The 23,684-nt window shown below is 50.0% G+C and overlaps 9 protein-coding genes across 9 annotated transcripts; 3 read left to right on the forward strand and 6 right to left on the reverse strand.

Annotated features, from left to right (window-relative positions):
- Positions 1 to 263: 263 nt before the first annotated feature.
- Positions 264 to 1,482, forward strand: BDW43DRAFT_310076 (NMT1/THI5 family protein; the record flags this gene model as incomplete). The annotated part of the gene is made up of 4 exons (XM_032046830.1): positions 264 to 298; positions 380 to 551; positions 610 to 759; positions 811 to 1,482. 4 exons carry the CDS (start codon positions 264 to 266, stop codon positions 1,480 to 1,482), a joined length of 1,029 nt encoding a protein of 342 aa, XP_031901657.1.
- Positions 1,483 to 1,502: 20 nt separating this feature from the next.
- Positions 1,503 to 4,044, reverse strand: BDW43DRAFT_318749 (arylsulfotransferase family protein). The gene is made up of 3 exons (XM_032048750.1): positions 3,436 to 4,044; positions 1,943 to 3,359; positions 1,503 to 1,809 (listed from the first exon to the last, which is right to left on the reverse strand). The coding sequence occupies exons 1-3, from the start codon at positions 3,847 to 3,849 to the stop codon at positions 1,760 to 1,762; spliced, it is 1,881 nt and encodes a 626-aa protein (XP_031901658.1). The 5' UTR covers positions 3,850 to 4,044; the 3' UTR covers positions 1,503 to 1,759.
- Positions 4,045 to 4,691: 647 nt separating this feature from the next.
- erg20 (bifunctional (2E,6E)-farnesyl diphosphate synthase/dimethylallyltranstransferase) lies at positions 4,692 to 6,149 on the reverse strand. The gene is made up of 3 exons (XM_032041587.1): positions 6,093 to 6,149; positions 5,892 to 6,026; positions 4,692 to 5,819 (listed from the first exon to the last, which is right to left on the reverse strand). The coding sequence occupies exons 2-3, from the start codon at positions 6,006 to 6,008 to the stop codon at positions 4,896 to 4,898; spliced, it is 1,041 nt and encodes a 346-aa protein (XP_031901659.1). The 5' UTR covers positions 6,009 to 6,026; positions 6,093 to 6,149; the 3' UTR covers positions 4,692 to 4,895.
- On the forward strand, positions 6,150 to 8,953 carry BDW43DRAFT_273064 (anaphase promoting complex subunit CDC23). Its single transcript, XM_032041588.1, has 4 exons — positions 6,150 to 6,619; positions 6,681 to 7,398; positions 7,456 to 7,639; positions 7,694 to 8,953. Exons 1-4 carry the CDS (start codon positions 6,516 to 6,518, stop codon positions 8,722 to 8,724), a joined length of 2,037 nt encoding a protein of 678 aa, XP_031901660.1. The 5' UTR covers positions 6,150 to 6,515; the 3' UTR covers positions 8,725 to 8,953.
- Positions 8,954 to 9,009: 56 nt separating this feature from the next.
- BDW43DRAFT_318752 (ATP dependent DNA ligase domain protein) lies at positions 9,010 to 12,327 on the reverse strand (the record flags this gene model as incomplete). Its single annotated transcript, XM_032048751.1, has 3 exons — positions 11,021 to 12,327; positions 9,440 to 10,969; positions 9,010 to 9,409 (listed from the first exon to the last, which is right to left on the reverse strand). The coding sequence occupies exons 1-3, from the start codon at positions 12,169 to 12,171 to the stop codon at positions 9,010 to 9,012; spliced, it is 3,081 nt and encodes a 1,026-aa protein (XP_031901661.1). The 5' UTR covers positions 12,172 to 12,327.
- Positions 12,328 to 12,459: 132 nt separating this feature from the next.
- On the reverse strand, positions 12,460 to 14,343 carry BDW43DRAFT_273067 (SF3a splicing factor complex subunit PRP9). Its single transcript, XM_032041589.1, has 3 exons — positions 14,208 to 14,343; positions 12,753 to 14,140; positions 12,460 to 12,696 (listed from the first exon to the last, which is right to left on the reverse strand). Exons 1-3 carry the CDS (start codon positions 14,295 to 14,297, stop codon positions 12,672 to 12,674), a joined length of 1,503 nt encoding a protein of 500 aa, XP_031901662.1. The 5' UTR covers positions 14,298 to 14,343; the 3' UTR covers positions 12,460 to 12,671.
- A 145-nt stretch (positions 14,344 to 14,488) lies between these two features.
- Positions 14,489 to 16,346, forward strand: BDW43DRAFT_54698 (ATP-dependent RNA helicase eIF4A). The gene is made up of 4 exons (XM_032050227.1): positions 14,489 to 14,584; positions 14,642 to 15,790; positions 15,853 to 16,065; positions 16,125 to 16,346. Exons 1-3 carry the CDS (start codon positions 14,554 to 14,556, stop codon positions 15,870 to 15,872), a joined length of 1,200 nt encoding a protein of 399 aa, XP_031901663.1. The 5' UTR covers positions 14,489 to 14,553; the 3' UTR covers positions 15,873 to 16,065; positions 16,125 to 16,346.
- Positions 16,347 to 17,030: 684 nt separating this feature from the next.
- On the reverse strand, positions 17,031 to 21,419 carry BDW43DRAFT_299502 (WD40-repeat-containing domain protein; the record flags this gene model as incomplete). The annotated part of the gene is made up of 9 exons (XM_032044731.1): positions 17,031 to 17,142; positions 17,205 to 17,352; positions 17,405 to 17,885; positions 17,937 to 18,340; positions 18,396 to 18,490; positions 18,551 to 19,548; positions 20,839 to 20,880; positions 21,187 to 21,188; positions 21,347 to 21,419. The coding sequence occupies 9 exons, from the start codon at positions 21,417 to 21,419 to the stop codon at positions 17,031 to 17,033; spliced, it is 2,355 nt and encodes a 784-aa protein (XP_031901664.1).
- Positions 21,420 to 22,317: 898 nt separating this feature from the next.
- BDW43DRAFT_318754 (Auxin Efflux Carrier superfamily) lies at positions 22,318 to 23,586 on the reverse strand (the record flags this gene model as incomplete). Its single annotated transcript, XM_032048752.1, has 6 exons — positions 23,276 to 23,586; positions 23,070 to 23,215; positions 22,652 to 23,004; positions 22,530 to 22,620; positions 22,433 to 22,488; positions 22,318 to 22,375 (listed from the first exon to the last, which is right to left on the reverse strand). Exons 1-6 carry the CDS (start codon positions 23,505 to 23,507, stop codon positions 22,318 to 22,320), a joined length of 936 nt encoding a protein of 311 aa, XP_031901665.1. The 5' UTR covers positions 23,508 to 23,586.
- Positions 23,587 to 23,684: the final 98 nt, after the last annotated feature.

Raw genomic sequence — 23,684 nt, forward strand, 5'->3', positions numbered from 1 at the left:
ATCCCTGCGTGTCTAGGTCTCTGAAAAGGGCATCCCCTCGAAGAAGACTGGACACGAGGGGCTGATGCTGGGTGGATATGTACTAGGTGTACGGGGCAGGGTCTGGTCGTTCTGAGATTATACTGTCATAACTTGATCTAGATAATACTAGCGAAAGGACATGCGTGGCACTGATTGCTCCCCTTTATTTGTCACAGAGAAGAGGGACTCCCCTCCCTCGTTACTAACAAGTTTCAGAGCTCTTGACTTAAATTTGTGCCAAGATGTCTACTGACAAGATTACCTTCCTCACCAACTGGTATGAAATGCCATTGGTGTTTTTTTTCTTACTTCCTTGTCATAATCTAGAACTGTTACTAAGGTTTTGTGTGTTATAAAGGCACGCGACCCCGTACCACGCCCCCCTGTACCTCGCCCAGAGCAAGGGCTACTTCAAGGAAGAAGGCCTCAAGGTTGCTCTGCTGGAGCCCAATGACCCCTCCGATGTCACCGAGATCATTGGCAGCGGCAAGGTCGACATGGGCTTCAAGGCCATGATTCACACTCTGGCTGTATGCATCATCCCCACCTAGCGTTTTCCGCACGAAAGTGTCTTAACTCCCATGCCAGGCCAAGGCTCGTAACTTCCCCGTCACCTCGATTGGCTCTCTTCTCGACGAGCCTTTCACCGGAGTTGTCTACCTTAAGGGCAGCGGAATCACCGAGGACTTCCGCTCCTTGAAGGGCAAGAGAATTGGCTACGTTGGAGAGTTTGGCAAGGTATGCATCATTTGTTCTATTGTCGAAAAAACTAAGATTAATATTCTATAGATTCAAATCGACGAGCTCACCAAGTACTACGGCATGACCGCGGATGACTACACCGCCGTCCGCTGCGGCATGAACGTTACCAAGGCCATCATTCGCGGCGACATCGATGCCGGCATTGGTCTCGAGAACGTGCAGATGGTTGAGCTGGCTGAGTGGCTGGCAAGCCAGGGCCGCCCCCGTGACGACGTTCAGATGCTTCGCATCGACCAGCTCGCTGAGCTCGGCTGCTGCTGCTTCTGCTCCATTCTCTACATTGCCAACGACGCCTTCCTGGCTGCCAACCCCGAGAAGGTTCAGAAGTTCATGAATGCTGTCAAGCGTGCAACCGACTACGTCCTCGCGGAGCCCGCCAAGGCGTTCGAGGAATACGTTGACATGAAGCCCATCATGGGTACCCCCGTCAACCGTAAGATCTTCGAGCGCTCCTTTGCCTACTTCAGCCGTGACCTGAAGAACGTCACTCGTGACTGGGCTAAGGTCACCAACTACGGCAAGCGTCTGGCTATCCTCGACCCCGACTTCCAGCCCAACTATACCAACCAGTACCTCTCCTGGACATTGGATGCGGATTCGACCGACCCTCTGGGTGACCAGAAGCGGATGGCGGAGCTGCAGAAGCAGGTTGCTGCTGAAGGTGGCTTCAAGCGTCTGCAGGTGGCCTCGACCGCCTAGGTGGTTCGGGTTCAGTCTTGAATGGATAGTTTATCTGCTACTAGTCATACGATCCAATGCAAGCCGAAAGTCTCATCAAGTATATCTCTTTTGATGCTGCTTTGGGATGCTTGCAGCGTGCTTGTAGAGTATACCGTAATCTGTCCAGGTAAACAGTAAGACCGGCGACGCATGCTGCAATCTGCTCCAATCGGCAATAAGATAATGTCCGTTGTACCATTGGTAGTCTACTAGCTCATACTTAGCTTCACGTAGTTTTTGGCTTGGTATCATCGTGTTATACATAGTACTGGCGAAGGTAAACATCTCTGTCGCCAAACCCCAAGTCTATATACAACGAATTAAAGATTATATACAGTGATACTTAAAGGTACTAAATAAAGGAAAGAAAGAAAGAAATTCGCCTACCCAATCAAACCTCCCTCTCCTTCCCCTTCCATCGTCCGCTCATCCTCCTCACCATCACCATCCTCGTGCCAAATCCTCCCCCTCTCCTCCCCCAAAAGCGCAAACTCCACCTCATCCATCTCCCCCTCACTCAAATCCTCATCCCCATTAAACCGATCCAAGGGCTGCCAAGCGCCCCTCTCCCTATCCTCCCCTCTACACAACCCACAGCGCCGATAAACAATCCAGACCCCACCCGCAACCCCCAAAACCAACACAAACGCCCCAAAAAACAACCAGAGCTCCCTTACCCCAGGCCCCGGTTCAACCTCATCGTGCCTCCCCACAACCGCCTCCTCAGACCCAGGATCCCACCTCACCAATTTCGACCTCCCCAGCACATGCCCCGTGGAATTCAACCCCACCGCCCGGATATACCTCACCGTCGCATCAGCGGGAATATCAACCACCGTCTCAAACCCCATCTTCGGCGTCGCGGCTACAAAGGCATACGACTTGGCACGAGGGGAATCCCCACCCTCCAGCGCCCAGGTGGCGATCTCCGTGGCGCCGTTCCAGCTCACGGCGGCTGTGTACCGGTACACCGCTATATCGGGGGATGTGAGCGGGGAGGCAGACCAGGGGTATTTGAGGACGCGGTAGGACATGACATTTCCGTCTCCGGAGGCGGCGCCGAAGTGCGTGTTGCAGAGGACCTGGCCGGAGAGGGAGTATTCGGTCCAGGTTGGGATGTGGCCGTATCCGACTAGGACCTTGGGGGTGGGGGACTTGGGGGTGGGGGGCAGGAGTTGGACGGAGCCTTGGGATTGGGAGGTGGGGGATTCGGGGTTGAGGTACTGGTGGGTGAGGTTGACGGTCATGGATTCGTAGTCGAGGGAGAGGTAGAGGGCGCGGGAGGGGGATTGGGGGTTGGTGGCGGGTGGGTCACCGCGGGAGGCGTTGTCGAAGAGGGTGATTGCAGAGCCGTTGGTGTGGAAGCGGGCGTGGTGTTGCCAGGAGAAGTTTGTGGCGGCGCCGTGGGAGAGATCTTGGAAGTTGTTGTTCTTGCCGCCGAGGTGCCAGAGAATGGAGCCGGTGCAGCCGTCGATGTAGGCTAAGGTGCTGGCATAGCGGGACGAGATTAGGTAGTTGCCGCGGGCGTCTTTGTCGACGCTGTTAATGTGAAAGAAGTCCCATGGGTAGCGGGTTGAGTCGCCGTTCTCGCGGGGGCGGTACATGTCGGTGAAGTTGAAGTGGTCAGAGGCGCGCCATTGGAAGAGGAGTTTGCCGGATTCGATGTCGAGTTCTTGGAAGGTGCCGTCGTAGATCCAGCCTTCTTCGAGGCCTGAGACGGGGGTGAGATCTGCGGGGATCACGTCGTAGATGGTGATCAGGGCTGTGTCGTCTTGGGTGATGTGGAATTCGTGCAGGTCACCCCGGAGGCGGTTTGCTGCGTTGATTTTGTAGGCTTCTCGGTAAGACGAGTCTAGCTTTGAGGTTGGTTTAGAACGGTGATATATAGTATGGTAGGGTATGTATACGGGGAAAAGGGATGATATGCCTTACCATATAGTACGCTCCCTCGCCATGTCCGCGCACGCCGTCGTCCCCCACCCAGAACGTCAGATACTGCTGGCCCTTGAACGTGTAGACGTTCAGATTATACGTCTGGCCATAGTGCTTTGTCCAAACAAGATGTCCGTTCTGGTCGAGGATCATTGGCCCCGGGTTGGCTACTTTATTCCCTCGGGGCGCGATAAAAGTGTAAAGTCCATCCTTACACTCGTCGCTATACTGCAGATAATTCAGCGACGGGCCAACAATCGGCGAAGACCGATACGTTTCTGTGGGCCATTCACCGAATTTCCCCTCGTCATAATCCGCAGACTGGAAATAAGGGCCATAGTCAGCCTTTACACTGACAAGGACAAGCCCTAGAAGAATCAGTAGCCCATCTAGCGTCGACATCATCATCATCATCGAACGACGACGAACAAAGCGCCTAGGTTATTGTCATCCACAGACAACATCAGCAGAGAACTGCCCGAAGAATTATAAAGGGCAGCAATTCCAATTTGAAATAAGAAAGAGTAGCCCCATTGTCAAGACCCAAAAAAGGGATTCGTCAGCTGAATCGGCAGACCGATTTTCTTTCATATATGCGTCGAATAGTCTAATTTTCCGGTGGGGAAGTGCTACGACAACCCTAATTGAACTGGCAGTTGTGCTGTCGGCTTTTCCGTTCGATCCACCGTTAGCGCCCCGGGTTTTCACGAGGGTGACGAACGGCTGGCGATCGGGTTGCCAATCGTTGACACTCTTCATATCTGCTTCTCCACTTGTCAAGGATGTGGTGGACAACGTGAATGCGATGCGCAACCCCTTATTGCCTTTGACGGGGTGGGATCTGTGCTCGGTTCCCAAGTGTGAGGGAGTGGCTTGGCAGGAGAATTTTAGAGTGGAGAATAGTCTCAGTGCTGAATATTGTCCGAGTTTGTTTGACAATGGATTGATGCGATTACAGTTGACCACTTCAGTAAGGATTGTATACGTCAGTTCGCGAAGTCCACTTATTCGTGGGTTGGATCTAGCCGGGTCGTGGATCTCAAGTCCGAGTCTGATTCTGATAAGAGACCTCGAATGTCCTCACGTGTTGCCATGTTTGCGAATTCCTTTTTAGGGCTAAAGTCCCACATTCTCTCTTTTACAAGGACATCCTCGGATCTAGATAATATATCTGCAAAGGCTTTTACTAGATTTTGTCAGTATGGGTAATACGGATCTGCAGTACACGAGCTTCAGCATTCATGCTGTATCACGCTTGTCAGACCCGGCGAGGCTCCCAGAACAATGTGTACTACTTTAGTTTTTGGATCATGCAAGAGTGAGCCATTGTCATTAATAGGTATTCCTCAGCTCTTTAACCCGCTAATCTATGGTGTGGCAAAATGCGTGTAATTACAGGATATAGAAGGGGTATCGTTCTTCTAATTCGCCCAGAAAATGACAATCGACCGCACACGGCTTTACTTGGAGCGCTTGTAGATCTTGTTCAGGAAGGACACGAAGACTTCCTTCTTCAGTCCCTCGGACTCGTTGATGGCGGCAATCTTGGCCTTCAACTCTCCGACGATCTTCTCCTCGTACTCGTGGTAGACCTTCTCGAGATCCAGCTCCTTGAAGAGGGCCTTGACCTTAGCCTCCAGAACGTCGTCCTTACGGCCGTAGGCCTCGTCGAGGAGCTGACGCTGCTCGGCGTTGCAACGCTGAAGGGCCTGGTTAATGAGCCATGAGCACTTATTATCCTTGATATCGGTGCCGATCTTGCCAATGAACTCGGGGTCACCATAGGCATCGAGGTAGTCATCCTGAACCTGGAAGTACTGGCCCAGAGGGATAAGGATGTCGTGGGCCTGGCGGAGGTTGCTGGGGGTGGCGCGCTGGAGGTAGAGCAGAGCCAGAGCAACGGGCAGGTAGAAGCTGTAGTAGGCGGTCTTGTAGGTGACGATGAACATGTACTTCTCCATGGAGAAGTTGTTGAGGTCGACCTGGTCCTCGGGGGCGGTGATCAGATCGCACAGCTGACCTAACTCCGTCTGCCAGGTAGTCTCGTGGAATAGTTCGATGATGTCGACGTAGGCAGGGTGCGAGCGGAAATACTTCTTGAGAATGACATAGATGGAGGACTCGAGCAGGAAGGCATCGTTGATCGCGATGAGGCCGACCCGCTCCTGACGGTACCAGCATGGCTGACCGCGACGGGTGATGGAGCCATCCATGATATCGTCACTGACCAAGAAAAACGCCTGGAGAAGTTCGGTGAGCCATCCCAAGATGCTGAGGTGCTTGAACTGCTCGTCGGTCAGGGGCTTCCCGAGGAGAGCCAGGCCGGTATCTGGGCAGGAGAGACCGCGGTTAAGCTTTCCGCCGGGGACGTTGACATTGAGGGCCTGTTATACGGAGCAAAGAATAATGAGTACATTTCAGCCGCAAGAAATTGGGCAATTTGTCTAGGGATATACCTTCTCAAACCACTGCATAGCATTTTCCGGCAAGTTGGAGGTCTTCGCATAGGCCAGGAGGTCCTCGGCCAAGGTAGAGAAAACCTCCTGGAAAGCGGCACGTTCAGTGGCAGGCATTGTTTGAAAAGAATCAAACTGAGGTATAATGTTAATTGAGAGGGGGAAAGGTGAGGGGAAGGTATCATGAAGGGGGAGTGAGACCGGAGTACAATATACTTCTTGCAAGCCCCGCCAGTTGAGTTTTTGTTTGCGCTGTTTGCCCGACCGATTTCCCCCAATCAGGAAATCGGCTAAGAAATCGGCCTACCCTTGTACACCAGGCACATCTCTGACATCTTTCTGACCTCTATTCCTTTGGACCCGCCTGGTAGGATTCATTTGTACTTCAACGCCTTCTTTGGCTTGTCGTGTGGGGTTGGGCTCTTCGGTTGTCTCGGCCAGAAAAAAAAGGGGAAAAGACGAGAGCAATTTATCCTGTTTCGCGGAAGCTCCGACAATACAAACAATCGCGCATGGACTTGATTGGCGCGAACTGCCGCAATCGACGACGCCCACACCAGCCAACCTCTCCTCCAGAGCTACGACAATCTGCAGAAACTCCACTCGAGCATTGCTCTGGTCGCGATGACGGCGCAGATTACCGAAGAGAACATACAGGAGCTCAAGTTCCGGCTTGAGGATGCCGCCATAAAATGCTCCGAGCGCTGTTTATACCAATCTGCCAAATGGTACCATATGCGGACCTACCTTCGTCGCTTAAAGAAGTATAATGTTGATCGAACAGAATAGGGCGGCAGAGATGCTAGATGCCATTGTGCCACTGGACCAATATGACACCGACCCCGAATCCCCAATGGACGTGCCTGAAACGACCTCGACTCGTCCAAACCCCTACCTCCAAACCCAAGATCCCGTCGAAGCGTCCCTTGAAGCCCAAGAGTCCTATAAATACCTCCTAGCAAAGTCATATTTCGATACGCGCGAGTACGATCGCTGCGCAGCCGTCTTCCTGCCTCCGACCATATCTCCCGTTGCGCTTTCCACGTCGTCGCCGAATCAAAAGAAGAGACAATCGTTAACCCCGCAGAAGGGTAAATCGAAGGCGTCCCAGAACGTCGGAGGGAAGGATAGCAGTGTGTGCCGGAACCCCTATCCCAAGTTGAGCCAGAAGTCATTATTTCTTGCACTGTACGCCAAGTACCTAGCGGGAGAAAAGCGGAAGGATGAGGAGACCGAGATGGTCCTGGGACCAGCCGACGGGGGCGCAGCGGTCAATCGAGAACTGCCGGACCTTGCGCGGGGCCTAGAGGGCTGGCTGACCGAGCGTCGAGAGAAAGGATTCGAAGAGCGCAATCAGGGTTGGTTAGAATATCTCTACGGAGTTATTCTACTCAAAGGCCGAAACGAGGAGGAGGCGAAGAAGTGGCTCATAAGGAGCGTTCACTTGAACCCATTTCATTGGGGCTCCTGGCAGGAATTGAACGATCTTCTTTCGAGTACAGAGGATGTATGTATCTTTCCCTCCAGGCGCGTTGATGTTCGCCGGTTACTAATGGTTACACAGCTGAAACAAGTCGTCGATCTTCTCCCTCAAAATATTATGACACTCCTATTCCATGTATACTGTAGCCAGGAACTATATCAAGCTACTGAAGACACCTACCAGGCTCTGTCGGAGCTGGAAACAATATTCCCCAACAGCGCGTTTCTCATGACCCAAAGAGCCCTCCTCTATTATCACTCCAAAGGTATATAATAGCCTATTACTCTGGCACACAGGTACAATGCTAACCGTCTGAAAGATTTTGAAGAGGCATCACGTATATTCACCGAGATACTGATTACGTCCCCTCATCGTCTTGACAGCCTCGATCATTACTCTAATATACTATACGTGATGGGCGCGCGTCCCCAGCTAGCCTTCGTCGCACAAGTTGCAACAGCAACCGACAAGTTCCGACCTGAAACCTGTTGTGTCGTCGGGAACTACTACTCACTTAAATCTGAACATGAGAAGGCAGTGATGTACTTTCGTCGAGCCCTAACACTAGATCGCAACTTCCTCTCCGCCTGGACTCTGATGGGCCACGAATATATCGAGATGAAGAACACGCATGCGGCGATTGAATCATATCGCCGCGCTGTTGACGTCAACCGCAAAGACTACCGTGCCTGGTACGGTCTAGGCCAGGCATACGAAGTCCTCGACATGTCTTTCTACGCTTTATTCTATTACCAACGTGCCGCCGCGTTACGACCTTACGACCCGAAAATGTGGCAAGCCGTCGGATCCTGCTATGCTAAAATGGGCCGTGTGCCGCAAAGTATCAAAGCTCTCAAACGCGCTCTCGTGGCTGGCTCCTACTACGCCGAAGATCCATCCCTTATGGGAGGCTCCGGCCGGAAGATCCTCGACCCAGAAACCCTCCACCAAATCGCAACCCTCTACGAACGCCTCGGCGATGACGAAGAAGCAGCCAGCTACATGGAACTCACCCTGCAGCAAGAATCAGGCCAGATGCCTGTAGAAGATACCTCCGACAACGAAAACGACGACGACCAATCCGAAGCCGGGACAAAACAACCCTCCCGCCGAGCCCGCCAATCCTCCTCGTTCAACCAGAATGACAACGAGGACGACTCCTGGCATGGAACAGGACCTACAGTCACCACCTCCAAAGCGCGATTGTGGCTCGCGCGATGGGCTTTACGAAACGGTGATCTCGAACGCGCGGATCAGCTGGCGGGTGAATTATGTCAGGATGGAGTAGAGGTTGAGGAGGCGAAGGCATTGATGAGAGATGTAAGAGCTAGAAGGGAAGGCGATGAATAAATAACTTTATCCAGATAGTCCATTTTGCATTATTAAGGTTCACCAGGGGCGGATTGATTTCATTCTTACAATATGGTAGCGAGGCGTTTGTGCTGGGCGTGCTTACAACTTGACGTTTGCATTCTGCGGCTAGGTGTCGGCATTATATAGGGATTTACTATGGTTATTTATTGCAAATATCAGTACAGCGTATAAGCAACAGATAGAAGCCGTTAGCTCTTCTGACAAAGCTTTTTACACAATTAGGTAATAAACAGCGTTATAACACCTCCAAATCATACTGTCTCATACCACTCTCAAAGGTCCATTCAATTCCATAATGCCCAATGCACCCCTGTCGAACTCAATAGAAACCCTAGGTCCCAAGTCGAGACTCCCCTTGTAGCCCCCGTCCGAAGGCGTACAGGGAATCTCATCGATTCTCCCCTTCGAACCCCAAGAAACAGAAGCATAGAAGTGCTTCCTCCCGATCTCCTCCCACCTTGTTCGATGAGAAAGTCTAGGATCAGTTATAACCGTTCCATGATCTAGGAAGGAAGAATCCAGGAGGAAGATCTTTCCACTTGTTGGACTGTTGCTGGAATAGGGTTGGAGTCTTTTGTAAAGAGCGGTGGTTAGGTCAAGGAGAGTCGGGCCTAGAGGTGTTTCAATGGGCTTTAAGAGGAGAAGGCCTAGGGCTGGTGTGCTTTTTAGGTGAGGTTTGTGAAAGTTTGACGTGAGTGATTTGAGGAAGGTGTTCATATTTGGTATGTAGGTTAGGGGAAGGTTGATTTTGGGGATTTGTGAGGTCGGTGGGTTGCTTTGTATGATGTGGATGGGGAGGGTCATGTGGAGAGATTTGATGGGGTTTAGGGGCTTTTGTGGTGGTGGATTATTGATTCTTGATGAACAGGTCAAGATGTCAGCATGCTCTTTGAGGGCTTTTAAGTCTTGTGTAGAGGGGAAATTGGTTTGTGTAGATGACATGTTTGAGTAGGTTGATGCGTTGCTGTTCTCGGACTCGTCGGATGGTTTGCTATTCTTTTGTTTCACGGAATCAGTGGAAGAAACATTGTTCTTTTGATAGGAGATTTGGTGCGACGAGAGGTTGTCATTCGTGGTTAGAAAGTTGCCGTGGATGTCCGAGTTATCAGACGATATTGATACTATCGTTTCGTCCACGTAAATAGGAATAGGACGTGCGAGTGCGGGCGGTCCTTCGCTGTCTTCCTTAACGGGACTGCTGGAATAGTTCTGGATAGATGTCCCGTCAACAGCAGGCTGCGTAGCTCCATTTAATATGTGCCCTTTTACCGGGCTTTGTGTCAGTCCTGAAGAACTCGTCAAGCTCTGTGATCGGTTGATGATATACTCCGATGAGCCGTTCCCCAGCTTCAGGCGTTTGTTCCACTCGTTTTCTTCTAATAATTCATCTGATGGCATTGATCGGGCATCTTCGGCTAGAAGTTGCAGCTCTTTAAATGATGCTGCATCCTCAAATGATCTATCCCAGTGGATCTTCAAGATTCTCGGGAAACGAAGCGTATAATATCTGGCGCCGGATGGTTTCTCAAACCCGCTACCCAGCATCTCGACGACGAATGGAGTCTTGAAAACAGCATCTATACGTGGCAAATTGTTCGCCCCATACTCTATATCGAAGCCATGGCCTGAATCTATACCGCAGGCGCTGTACTCCCCGAACTGATTGAGAATCTGCATATTCTTCACACTCATGCAATGATGGTTGATTAAATCGACTGCCCGAAACTTGGGTTTAGAACCTGACTGCAGAACGGCGTCTTTATTGACGAGGCACCCAATGAAGAAATGCGTCCATGATAGCTTGTTGATCTGTTTCAGCCCAACAGCGTCGCGAGAATCATACCGTCCGCCAATGATCGCAAGGTCTACTGTATCTCCCAGACCAGGGATATAATCTTTCTTCAGTTTGATCCAGCGGCCATAGGAGCCATTTTCTCGGCTGGGAAAGGTGGTAAAATAAGGCTCTTCACAACCTTTTAAGACAAACCCTTCCCATCGCTCAGCGACGCCCTTAGCGAAAATACTTTCTAGCTGCGACTGGCTCCCAGGCCGACAGAAGTCTAGCACCCGTTGCTCGGAAATGTCAGCACGACCTGCAATTACTTGTATCACGTCTTTCAATAGTAACCGTCGCTCTCGGTGCGGTTTTCTCAAACAGACATCATCGTCAAGGAGTAGAATATCAAAAAACACAATCATTAAATGCTCATAAAGCTGTGGCCTAAGTCAAGTCAGAATACATCGTTCTAGGTGGCTTGACTTGATAACTCACGGAGAATCACCCTCCGTTCCGATGAACGTGCCAGACCGTGTTATGAATTTGCGTAGCTTGTGAAAGTCCATGATTTTACCATGTCGGTCGCTCCATACTAATAGTTCACCTTCGAGGATACACCGACGAGAGAACTTGCAGCCAGGCTTTCCAATTCTCAACGAATCTCTGATAACCTGATGGACCCCTGACCTATCTGCAGTAGAATCCTTACCACTTTTAGAGAATATTCGAATAGAACTAGAATGCTTCGAGAGATCAATATGTATCTGGCAATATTCACCATCGTACTTCCTCTCCATACTCATGCGACGGCGGCCGATCATCTGGCAACAATGTTTGATACTCCGAGCCTTATAATAATCAGGCCGTCCGATCTTAACCCCAACCACCGGGCTCAAATGTTGCATAGCTATGATCCCCAAGTCCCTAGCAAGACCAGGTTCCGGGTGTGGCGGGAAATGACTGATTGGCTCAGCCGCCAGCATATTTACCATGGCTTCAAAAGAATCCTGAAAAAGGAGAAGATGGGGAAGCAAGAAATGAAAGCTCCTTAGCGTCAAATTCAGCGGTAGAACAACAGGAGAATAGCTTTTGAGGATCATCCGAGTTAGCCACTTCGCGTCTCTGCTATGCAGGCGTCGATATAGAGGAGACAGCGCCTCATCCACATCAACCGCCGCCCTCTGTCTGCGCAACCGAGGCCCAGAAAACCTACACCGAGACGCAACTCTATTCAGCACAGCGTCGATCTCCTCCACAGTGACTTCCTGACCTTCGAGAATGTGGTTCTCCGCCTGTCGCATGACGTTCTCCACACATTGTGCTAGGTCTATGCCCCCGGAAGCGCGCCACCGGTCGAGCTCTTCGCGCCGAGACGACCCGAGAAGAAGACATCGGCCTATTACTCTTGCCAGCGAGGTGTCCTTTAACCAGTAGACCCTGTCTACTCGCTTTTCGGGGAACATGCACGAGAGAACGGCCAATTGGTCCGTGTCTTTATCGCGGAGCCGCTTGCCATGTTGCTGGAACCAGTGAGTTAGGGTCCGGACGTCTGGGTCATGGTTCCTTGCTTCAGTAGTGGCCTTCAAAATCTTGTTATTCTCAAGAGACGAAAGTAGGTCACATAAATGGGAAAATTTGAAGCCCATCTATGTCTGTTCTAGTAGGCCGAAGTGTTCAAGACACCGATAAGCCCTAGGACACAGATTACACAATTTTAGACCACCTATCCAAAACTGTAGTGTCATACCTAACCAAGAGAGTGTATATTTAGGACATTAACGCTCGAGTTACCATGCAAGCAGAGTGATGGACTTTGACGCGAAATCTCAGGGAAATTACGGGGGTCGTGTCCATGGATCGCGAAAGCACGTGATCGGCACTAGAAAACCATTGATATTGAACCAAATCTACGGAATGTAAGGAGGGAACTGTAATAGTCTTCTCTTGTAAATGATGGCAAACTCTTATGTAGAATACATGAGGTATATGAGGGCCGTGCACTGATATAGTTATTATTCCAAGCCAGACAACCCAATGGTATGAGACCCTACGGAAATGAAGAAAACAACCGTCAAACTCCGGGCTTTTAAACGTGAGATATGTGGATATAGGAGAATACACGTAATGCGCAGATGGAAAGCAGCGGCTAGAGGATTCCTTGCTTTTGAAGACTGATATATGTTAGCATATTGTGAACTTCGCATAGTATAAGAACGGAGAAACATACTCCAAGTAGATCCTTTCTGGCATCACGTTGCCCTCTGCGTCCTCCATCTGTACCACATTGTCGCGGCTGTCTTTGTCCTTCTTGCGGTCATGCTCAAGCTTTTCCCACAGCCGAAGTGCGTCATCGATCCTGGTAATCTCGCGGAAGAGGTTCGTATTCGATGTGATACCCAAGCACTTCAGACCCCAGATATGCAAGCCTTCCGAAAAGTGCTTATCGAAGGCACGGCGGCCCATGTACACGAAGTTACCACAAATCTCACAGGGGTACTCAACACCCAGCCCGTGGAGTTTGTACAGCCAGTAGGGAATAGGCTTTCCATCCCAGGCAAGTGGTAGCTTAAGCGGGTTGTAGATCCGGTCCTCGTCATCGTCATCAGACTGATCACCCCCACGGTCGCCGCCAGTGTTCTCAGATTCTGCTAGTAGTGCCTCGAGCTCCATCTGGCGTTCTCTTTCGGTCATGCCCTGCTTACGCTCAACGTTGATCCGCGTTGCTTGACGCTCAGCATCCAACACCTTAGCCAAAGACCGAACACGGTGCTCACGCTCCGCCACAGCACGTTCCTTGAGGCGATGAGCCACACCAGAAGCACCATTCGATGTTGCTGGCTTCTCGCCAGAACCCCCGGCAGCCTTTCTCGCCTCGGCGGCCCGGATATGTTTCTTGCCTGTCAAGTGATTCTTGTACACGTTCTCGTTCTTGAATTCCTTTTCGCAATCAGCGCACCAGATACCCTCCCCAGTTCCTTCAGTCTTGGGACCCTGAGGACCATTCTGGGCCGTCTCTTCCGACCACCCAGGGACCTCTTTCGCCGCCCACTGCTTCTCAAATTCCTCATTAAAGCTACCAAAAAGCTTATCTAGGTCCTGCAACGGTCTAATCTTCTTGATGAATCCCTCCAAATATTCTGCCAGGTCCCCAACATACTGGAAGTACGTATCGGACAGCTTATTGGACCGCTTAATAAGAAGCTGCGGGGGTGTAAAGGAATCAAAGACCTCGAGGTATTGCACATACGTTAACCTCTTAACACCAGGAAGGTTCAGATAATCTTCATGCAATTTTGTCAGGTCCAGGAATTGGCCGAACCCTTCTTCACCCGTAAACATGTTATCGATGTCGATTCCAATCGGCTCGCCTTCGCGGCGCTTGTATGCTCGCTCGAGGTTCTCCACGGGCTCATTGGGATAGCGCTTGTGAAAATTTTTGATTTCATCTAGTTGTTTGTAGAATTCCTCGAATTGGTCGCCGGTCGAGATCGCCTGGATTTCCTTCTCTCGGGCCCCGTCCGCATCTTTGTAAATCTCTAGTAGTCTTCTCGATTGTTCGTCTATACGGTTCAGAAACTGGGCTATCTCGTGGTCGCGAGCCAGGCGATCCCGAATCTTCAATGATGGATAGTTGGTTAGCTTGGAATTATAACGGGGTGGAAATTGAAGAGAAGTAACGTACATTACGAGGTTCCTCGGCCACGCGATCCGCAACCGCCTGTTCTAGTCTCTCGATATCCTCATGGATGAATCTTTGGTCTTCGATGATCATGGTGAATGTACAGGCCGAGCAGCGACCGTTCCTGATGAAAGATGTGATTGTCCAGCTCTCCGGGCTGATATGGGCAAATCGTCGCTGGCCATGAGAGCTTTGCGGCGAGTATCTATCACGTGATGCGGGCGGTGGCGCTCCAGGAAAAGTCGCGCGAGAAGCTGATCGAAGTCCGCACTTTAACTAGAGGGGCCAGCACTATCGCGCGAATCGACACTCTTCTTTCACTACTTATAGCGGGATCAGTGAATTCAAAATGGCGGACGGCATTGACAGACGGGCCGATGGTATGCATGAAATCGATTTCCCTTGAAATACTTGTATACTAACAGGCGCAAATTCAGACCGGATGGAGTTCAACACCTCCAAGGAGGTCACGGTTGCTCCGACCTTTGAAGACATGCATTTGAAGGAGAGTCTTCTGCGCGGAGTCTACGCATACGGATACGAGTCTCCTTCGGCTGTGCAATCGCGTGCCATCGTGCAGATCTGCAAAGGTCGCGACACCATCGCCCAGGCCCAGTCTGGTACTGGTAAAACCGCTACATTCTCCATCAGTATCCTCCAGGTTATCGATACCGTTGTGCGTGAGAGTCAAGCGCTCGTCCTGTCTCCCACCCGCGAACTTGCCACCCAAATTCAGTCCGTTATTATGGCCCTCGGTGATTACATGAACGTTCAATGCCACGCTTGTATCGGAGGTACCAACATCGGCGAGGACATCCGGAAGCTAGACTACGGCCAGCACGTTGTCTCCGGCACTCCCGGTCGTGTCGCCGATATGATCCGTCGTCGTCACCTGCGCACCCGCCACATCAAGATGCTGGTTTTGGACGAAGCCGACGAGCTCCTCAACCGCGGGTTCCGCGAACAGATCTACGACGTGTACCGCTACCTGCCCCCGGCCACGCAGGTGGTCGTGGTCTCGGCCACCCTGCCCTACGACGTGCTGGACATGACGACGAAGTTCATGACGGACCCCGTTCGCGTGCTGGTCAAGCGTGACGAACTGACACTGGAAGGCATCAAGCAATACTTCATCGCGGTGGAGAAGGAAGAATGGAAATTCGACACACTCTGCGATCTCTACGACACGCTAACCATCACGCAAGCCGTGATCTTCTGCAACACGCGCCGCAAGGTCGACTGGCTGACGGATAAGATGCGCGAGGCCAACTTCACGGTCTCTAGCATGCACGGCGAGATGCCCCAGAAGGAGCGGGACAGTATCATGCAGGATTTCCGCCAGGGTAACTCGCGTGTGCTTATCTCGACCGACGTCTGGGCCCGTGGTATCGACGTCCAGCAGGTCTCCCTCGTCATCAACTACGATCTCCCCACCAACCGTGAAAACTACATCCACCGTATCGGTCGAAGCGGTCGTTTCGGCCGCAAGGGTGTCGCCATTAACTTCGTCACTAGCGATGATGTGCGCATCCTTCGTGATATCGAATTGTACTATTCTACTCAGATCGATGAGATGCCTATGAACGGTAAGCCCTCCGTAACTCTAGCCATTCTCAGATATATTGTATCTAACAAATAAACCCCACAGTCGCCGACCTCCTCTCATAATCCGCACGACCGCCTCCCATTCCATACCACCAATAAATCCATCTCTACCACCCAGGGTCAACCCTCAATGCCACCCTTCCAACCGAACCCCCCTTACCCCGTAAATCCTAAGAAGAGAAAGAGAGAGAGAGAAAAAAAATTAAAAGGAAGAAACCAAGACCAGCGTGGAGGAAAAGGGAATATAATCAAATTGGTAAGTCTCCGACTACATCAACGGTCACTCAACAGGTCATCAAGTCTGACAAGCTCCAGATCGCTCACTCAAAAACTATCAAAATATGGTGTATCGTCAAGAACTGACTGCATCTTCCCCTTGACCATTGTTTTTTCATTTCGAAATGGAGTTTAGCTACGTGGGATATTATTCATGGTTATTGAAGTTGGGGAATTTTTCTATTTTCAATTTATCAAATTTACGATTCTATTTTTTGGGGTTTATTAGATTTCTTCGGTAAATGAGTGTACAGACCCTGTAGACAACTGAACCCTACAAGTGAATGGCCATTTCTCGGCGCTCGGCATGGTCCAAAGCTCTTGTGACAAGAGAACATTTCATCCAGCAGACTAAGCTGACTTTATTGATATATATAAAGCACCTATGATGCAGACTCTACCGATGGAGAGTGGAATGGGAAGAACATATGTGTGTGCTGAACACAACAAATTGTGAAGGAGACAGGAGAGAGAGAAAAGGAAACAACAAAGACCAAACCAAATCCCACTCACACCAGACCAATCCCGGATATGTTGTCCGAACCTTCCCGATCACCCAAACGAGAAAAGTGAACCCATGAATAGCACCGTGTAACCTGTGTATGTGATAAAAAAAAGGAAAACATATGTGATGTGTGCCGTCCCCGACGCATCAATGCAAGGTAGGGGCAATTAATTATTGCTCAATAAGCGCCAACGGAAAACACGTATCAATCAGCAATGCCAAAACGGGAGCGCGGACTACCTGTATCGCGAGGGACCAAGAGATGTGTATATGCAGAAAGGTTCGGGGAATGATTGGAGGGGCAAGAATTAGAGATGCAACAAGAAAAGCTTGTCTTTCCAGTCCAAAAGCTCCGAGTACATCCCTTGATATTGACAATTAATCGATCTTCAGAAAAAGAAGTCAGAGTGTAAACATAGGTTTATTCCCGCGGCAGTTCATTAGAAGCTTGATGTTGATCGTATAGCACTCGTGCGTGCGAAGCCACTCGCCGGTGTCGTTCTGCGATTACTAGCAGTAGTAAGAGGATTCGCGTCACGCTCCCGGGTCCAACTGGATTGGTTCTCGTCAGCTCAAAGCCGGAAGAAGTTGTGGCTGATCAGACGAAGACTTACATTCTAACCAAGCAATCATCTCCGGCGGAAGCAAACAGCCTGGGGTTTGTAGGGTTCCAGGAGATTGCATTCACGCATCCAGAGATGTGACCCTCTAGGGTTTCCACCAAGGTCCCGTTCTCTTTGTGCCATACATAGACCCTGGAATCTGTTAAACTGTTAGCAATGAAATAAACAACCGTTAGCCTAGAACAACTTGCCTTCGCTTCCACTGACGACAAAATTCTCCGCTGCTCCTCCAAAGGTACTCCGGATGACAAAGGACCCCTGCTTTTGCCCTTGAAAACGCCGGATGACATCTGTCGTGTCAATATCGATGAGTTGTATTTGGCCTTCGGACAAATTCACAAGCATATGGCGTGAATCCCGGCTGACTGCGACAGAGGTGGGCTTGCTCTTCAAAGCTAGACAGTATTCCTCCTCGTGGGTAAGGAAGTTATAAACGTGAATCTTCTCTTCGACGTCGGCAGCGATCAGTCGTCGTCCATCGGGCGTGATAGCACAGTCTTGTACGCGAAATCCGCCTTGCCACATGTGCAGAGCGTGGCCACGCATGCTCCAATGGCATAGTTGCGAGGAATTGTCAAGAGATGCTGTCACAAAAGACTCGCCGTCCGCAGCCCATGCGGCAGCCGTCACCGGCTGCCGATGATGATTGATGGTCAAGAGACAGCGGCCAGTCTGCTTATAGTTAGCAACAACGCAACCAAAGGTAGAACGAGAGAGGCCTACATCCACGCTCCATACGCGGGCTTTCTTATCCTGAGAGCAAGTGATGATCTTAGTATCGTCTGGGCTCCAGCAGGCATGCGCAACACCCTCATCATGTTCCATCAACTTATGTAACACGGCAAAAGTGTTGGTATCGTAGATAATAACACTATGGTCGCGGCCCGCCGTGACCAGTTTTGTGCCATCATGCGAAAATTGACAGTACCAAACCTCGTCCGAATGCTGACTTAATTCAATTCCCGCTCGAAGTGGGAAGTCTGCCCGATCACACATGTGGTCGGAATATAACGACGGCGGGCTTGCAGTGTTGTGGTACAAGCATTGGTTTATCTGATTTTGTTTGACATTATCTAATAACATGGCGAGACGGTTGTCCGGTATCATCACAGACGGAGATATAGATTCTGTCTCGAGTGTTAGTCTGAACACTGTGGTTGAGGGCTTTCAGAAATAACGCACTTGATAGTTCAGATAATAACCTCTCCCGAGATGAGTTTATCGAGCTATTCCAGCCGGCTTGGTCGTGAAGATGTTCCGGGGGGCACATCAAAAGACTGAGGCCGTGGTTAGTTTAAAGGCTTCGACAAAAACGCGCCAACTCTTAAAAGTCTCACCTAGATAAAGCATGTAGACGCCCAATATCGTAATTGAGCGGTGTCAATTCATGACGGAGAACGGTCAATGCTGCTGACAGATTACGAGTCTCCAGCAGTTCGAGGAACTTCTGCTGTCGTAGATAGAAGAGCATCTCGTTCATATCCGCATTTTCCACCAATACCAACCTCTCCTTCGTTGGAGGGTGGTCACCCTCACCGCTCGTCGTCCGCCTTGTTCCATCTGGATAGAAAGACTGTACTAAAATTCGCTCCGCCTCGCCCCATCGCCCTGCAAGTACTGCGCCTCTGAACGTAGCAACTGCCGGGCTCTCCAGTTGATAACCGCTCTCCTTGCTCAATAGTGACGCTGCGCCGTTATAGCCCAGCTCGTACAAACTTTGGATGAGGATGCGCGTTACTTCTTCTCGGTCATGTCCAAAATATGATGTCGTATTGGCAGAGGACTTCTGTACTCCATTCGTATAAAGGTCTCCATTAGAGGAAGCGGACGGAGCCTGACCGTTCAAGGAGTGGGAGAGACCCACCTTATGAGACGGAGAGGCAACGGAGCCGTTAGACACGTGGGAAGGACCGTTTGCGCTTGAAATGCCATCGGGACGCATATTTGCCAGGCGCCTGCGCTTGGGGGACGGCGAGTGACCCTCTGTGGGATGTGTCCTTTGTTCCGAAACAGCGGCCTCACTTGCCGTGGAATCTCCCGCAAGACTTCCGGTTCCCTCAGCGGTGCGTTCACGCGAGTTGGGGGTACTACGACGGCGACGACGGCGGGTGGAAGACAGATGAAAAGGTCCAGGAGCACCCGCGGTAGTGTAGGAGTTATCGACGGAAGGATCCGAACGGGATGACGACAGGATGCTATCGGGAGCGGGAGCGCTTCTCGGGTAGGACGGTGTAGGTTCGATGGGGATAGGAGGGTCAGGGCGGTCGGGAGCGGCGGAGGAGGGTATATAGGCGTAGGGGTGGTCTGCCAGATCGAACACTTGGGTAGATCTGCCCTTTCACCTGGCTCTGTAGAAGAACCAGGGGAGCAGACCTATATCAGTGGCGGGTCACTGATACTGCCTCAGCTCCGACCAGACGATGGAGCTTGTCTCAGGCCGAATGACCGTCAATTCTCTATTGTGATAGATATACCGAGGTAATATCGGCAGAAGCAAGGTGGAACTTGGTTTGATGGAGCTCCTGGTGGTGGGTAGGAGGTAAGAATTTCCCAATATCGACGGGCGGAGGCTTATCGGACTTTTGGGGGGGGGGAGAATGCTGGGGTTAGGTCAGAACCGGGGGAAGGCGCCAAGTTGTTTGAGGTGAGTGATGTGGGGGGTAAGGGGTCTCCAAGGAGGAGAGTGGTTAAAGATAAAGAAAAAAAAAAGAGGTTCTCAAAGCATGAAACTGTCCGACCAGGAGCTGTTCAAAGGGTTAAGATGGGAGGGGGGTGTTCGATAAAGCAGGAGAGATGAGGTTGAAGAACATCGGCGGCTTCTCTTATTCTAAGACTCCGTGGGGCGAAGAAGTCACGACATCCATTGCTTTTTCCTTTTTCAATAAATCAAATCAATTTAATTCCAATCAGTAAGTTAGGTACCGTTTGATCACCACACGTTATCTGAGTAATTTCCACCGTGTAATCGACCAAACGTCTTTTTTATATTTGGTTTTTTTATTATTCTTTCTCCCCTGTCCATACTGGGGACCGCAGTCAGCAGGTGACCCGATTAGATTACTGGTGAATTACTTACAGAGTACATAATATTCTTATTTTACTTTACTCTTGTATTCTCCCCACTACCTGATGATCTAATTGAAGTTCAGTATATAAATACACATCCATACCGAATGTCTATTTGACAGGTCATAGAGAAAAGATTAGGAGAACTTCACTGTAAGAAATACTCCTAGAGATTCTTTCTGGTCCCTATTCAATACCGGTAGATACCTAAGGCCATGCGCGAATTAATCTTCCAAGTTCAAGATACGACAACAATCATCTGAACACCCAAAGCCACTGATCAATAATCCAGCTGACAAGATTTCTCCTTTTTAGAATAGAAGTTCTGAAAAATCTAAATAAAAATAAAAATTACAATAGTTAAGGCAATATTAAAAATTATTTTCGGCTCATCTTAAAAGGAAACAAAAAAAGAAATATTAAACCAACTCAAAAAGAAATGTGGAAGCAAGGATAGCGAACCCCCATTAGAGGCTGAAGCTACATATTACTTACTATCTATCTAACGAACAGGTACTCAAGGGGACGGTCCAAAACGAGCCAACGATCAACAACATACCAACGCATCACCTGCACCAGGCCGTCTCAGGAGTGTTTGGAACTGGAGACGATAAAGAAAAGATCGTCGAGATGTGAGTGGTTCCCCATGCAAGTGAATTAATCCCCTTCTTGTGCTCCCACCTAGTATCATTCTTCAGGTGATGTTCTTTTTGGTGGGATGATCCACTTTGGATGTCACTTCCAGATAGTACACTATATCGATATCTTTCACAGTATATGGTCAAATATTGAGAACCCCAGGTATAGTACTATAAATGCTACCTAATCTTCCTGACTCCTGCACTTCAAATGTACCTGTCGAGACTCCTGGAACCCACGTCAACGGTGGAGTCAAGCCATCTGGTACCACTGAAGTAGTTCCAAGTGGGTACAATCAACGCAGGAGTAAGCCCATCCTCCCCTCTCCCCCCAGCGGGGGGTCATAATGGCGGTCTAATCGATTCAATCATTTCAATGAGCATAAACTCGCGAAGGATGAATTATGTCTATCATAGATTTTATCGTACAGCATCTCCGAAACAACCCGATCATGCCTCCCCAGAGTTCTAGACACAAACGCCAACCTGCTGAACAAGCCATGGTTAACGAACTCGGCCGACAGCCAATGACTACAAAATAAAGAACCAATGGTTCGAGTTATTTAACGTTGCAAAAGTATGACAAAATGTTAAAAGGAGAAGAAAGAAAAACAATATCTCTGACCTCATGATGATGCTATTTTCCCCACATACCTGGGGTTATATAAATTTTGCATTCGGTGCTTACTTCGCAACCCTTGGACTTTCAAGTTCTAAACTGACCTAATCCACTGTCTTAAAATATTTATCGAACATTCTATACTATCTATTAAACGTATCTTAACCTACATAATGGCCTGTGACTGTGGAACTACATGCGGCTGCACCGGCCCCAAGAGTTGCACCTGTAACGAAAACTGCCAGTGCAAGAACTGCGGAGTATGTATATCTCTAACAATGGTGGTGAGCACATTGCTGACCTCGGAATAGAAGTAACTTGATCCCGCACTTGATCACATCGATGGATCCAATCAAGCTTGGTGATGTTGTGTGAAGGCGATGCAACCGGCTGGATGTATTGCTTGAGTGTGAAACTGGACATTATTTTGGATACTACTTAATGCACTCTCTTTAATATATCTCTATCGTCAATCCAGTCTCGTATATACATACTTTTAAGCTCTGTACAATCTGAAAGCGACATATCTAGGCGGAGGTTTTCCCTTCCACCGCTGCCCTGAGACGCTTAAAAAGCGCCCGTGATGCTAGAGCAAATGAATGGCGACAACATACATTACCTGCATCAATTAGTATAAATGCCACCAAAATCCAGATATCGCATCTCTCACAGTCATCATTTTGGCAATAGCCATATTCTGCAGCTCTGAAACTCTGAGCCAACTCGGCTAGTCCAGAGATGGTCAGCCGGCATGAGCATCAAACTGAACCAGAGAATGGGATCAGTGAGGACGATGGTTTGTCCTCCTAGCCAAGCTATATATAACGGAGATGCCGAGTCTGTTTAGAACCCGTTAGCTAACCGAACTCACGAACCCCCAGTTTCTGAAAACCTACGCAGGCCAGATCACCAACCGAACGGGAAAGATCGTTACGATCGCCTTGAGGGCATACTCCCCGAGTAACTACTAGCTTTCATTCTCTCAAAGCTCACCCCTAGCTTCCACCCCACGACAAAGATCTGAAACGTGGTGAACAGTTTGCCCATATTTTGGATACTCAACGTCAACCAGGCGTTGAGAATCCTGTCCTCCTCGGATGAACGCTTTATGCAACTGCGGCAGAAGCCCAATAAGCGCGCCGATAACGGTGCAGGTAATAGCCACATCGGCCAACGGGGACTCGAACGGGGCCATGAGTCGCTGCCTAACGTGCTTGGGGAGCACGGATGAGGTACGCCGGGCCCCTTGCTTGATGCTGCTCGAGATGCTGCGGCGTGCCCTTTGCGCTCGTTGTGGGAGGAGAGGATTCTCTTCGTCGATGTGATCATGCTCAGTGGTACCATCCTGTATTTCTGGGTCTGTCTTGTTCGCTTCTTGAGTCTCTGGGTCGTCGCCCTCCTGCAGCAACTTGGGACCGACGGCGGAGCCGATCGTTTTACTGATCATGGCGCAGAGGAGTAAGTGGCTCTTGAGCTCGACCGATAGCCTTACTCTGTGTCCCCATCTGCGATGATCAGTTTCAGACTCCCCACGCTTCCTAGCGACTGCAGCAAGGGTAGCGGTAGAGAGGTCGTGTTGTTGAATGCGCAAGCAGGTGTCACCCAGGGCGGGAGTTTCAATCCTTTGGAGACAAAATACGCCAGACCGATCGAGGCACAGGTGTAAATAATGGACCACACTAGTAGAGGTGGTGTTAGTATTTGATATTCTGTTCGTTGGTAGCTTGGGAGAGCAATACCTAACACGGGAATATAATTCAACGCATTCATGAGATGCAGTTGTTCACGCAGGTTGATAATGATCAACGCTGGGAGGAACAGCTTGACTCCCAATCTAGCCATATCGTTAATTGAGGACTCTTGAATTAACCGTAATCTTTGCGTTGCAACGCCGTAGCTCATGGTGAGCAGGACGGAGATGTAGGCTTGGAGGGCGCCCACCAATGGCGCGACGATACCTTCGTCGACCATGGTGAGTTGCTAGGGTTCGATTGATTTCGGTTTTGTAAATCAGCAAAACAGAGTACAATGGTTTTGTGACTCTATAATTAAGTACAAAGTATATATTGTCCCTTGTCGTATGGCGTCATTCATGGTGGCGTAACTGAAGTCAAGAAGTGGAAATTTCCATGCAATCAAACCTCAGAA

Source organism: Aspergillus alliaceus (assembly GCF_009176365.1).
Source record: "Aspergillus alliaceus strain CBS 536.65 unplaced genomic scaffold BDW43scaffold_15, whole genome shotgun sequence".
Lineage (NCBI taxonomy): Eukaryota > Fungi > Ascomycota > Eurotiomycetes > Eurotiales > Aspergillaceae > Aspergillus > Aspergillus alliaceus.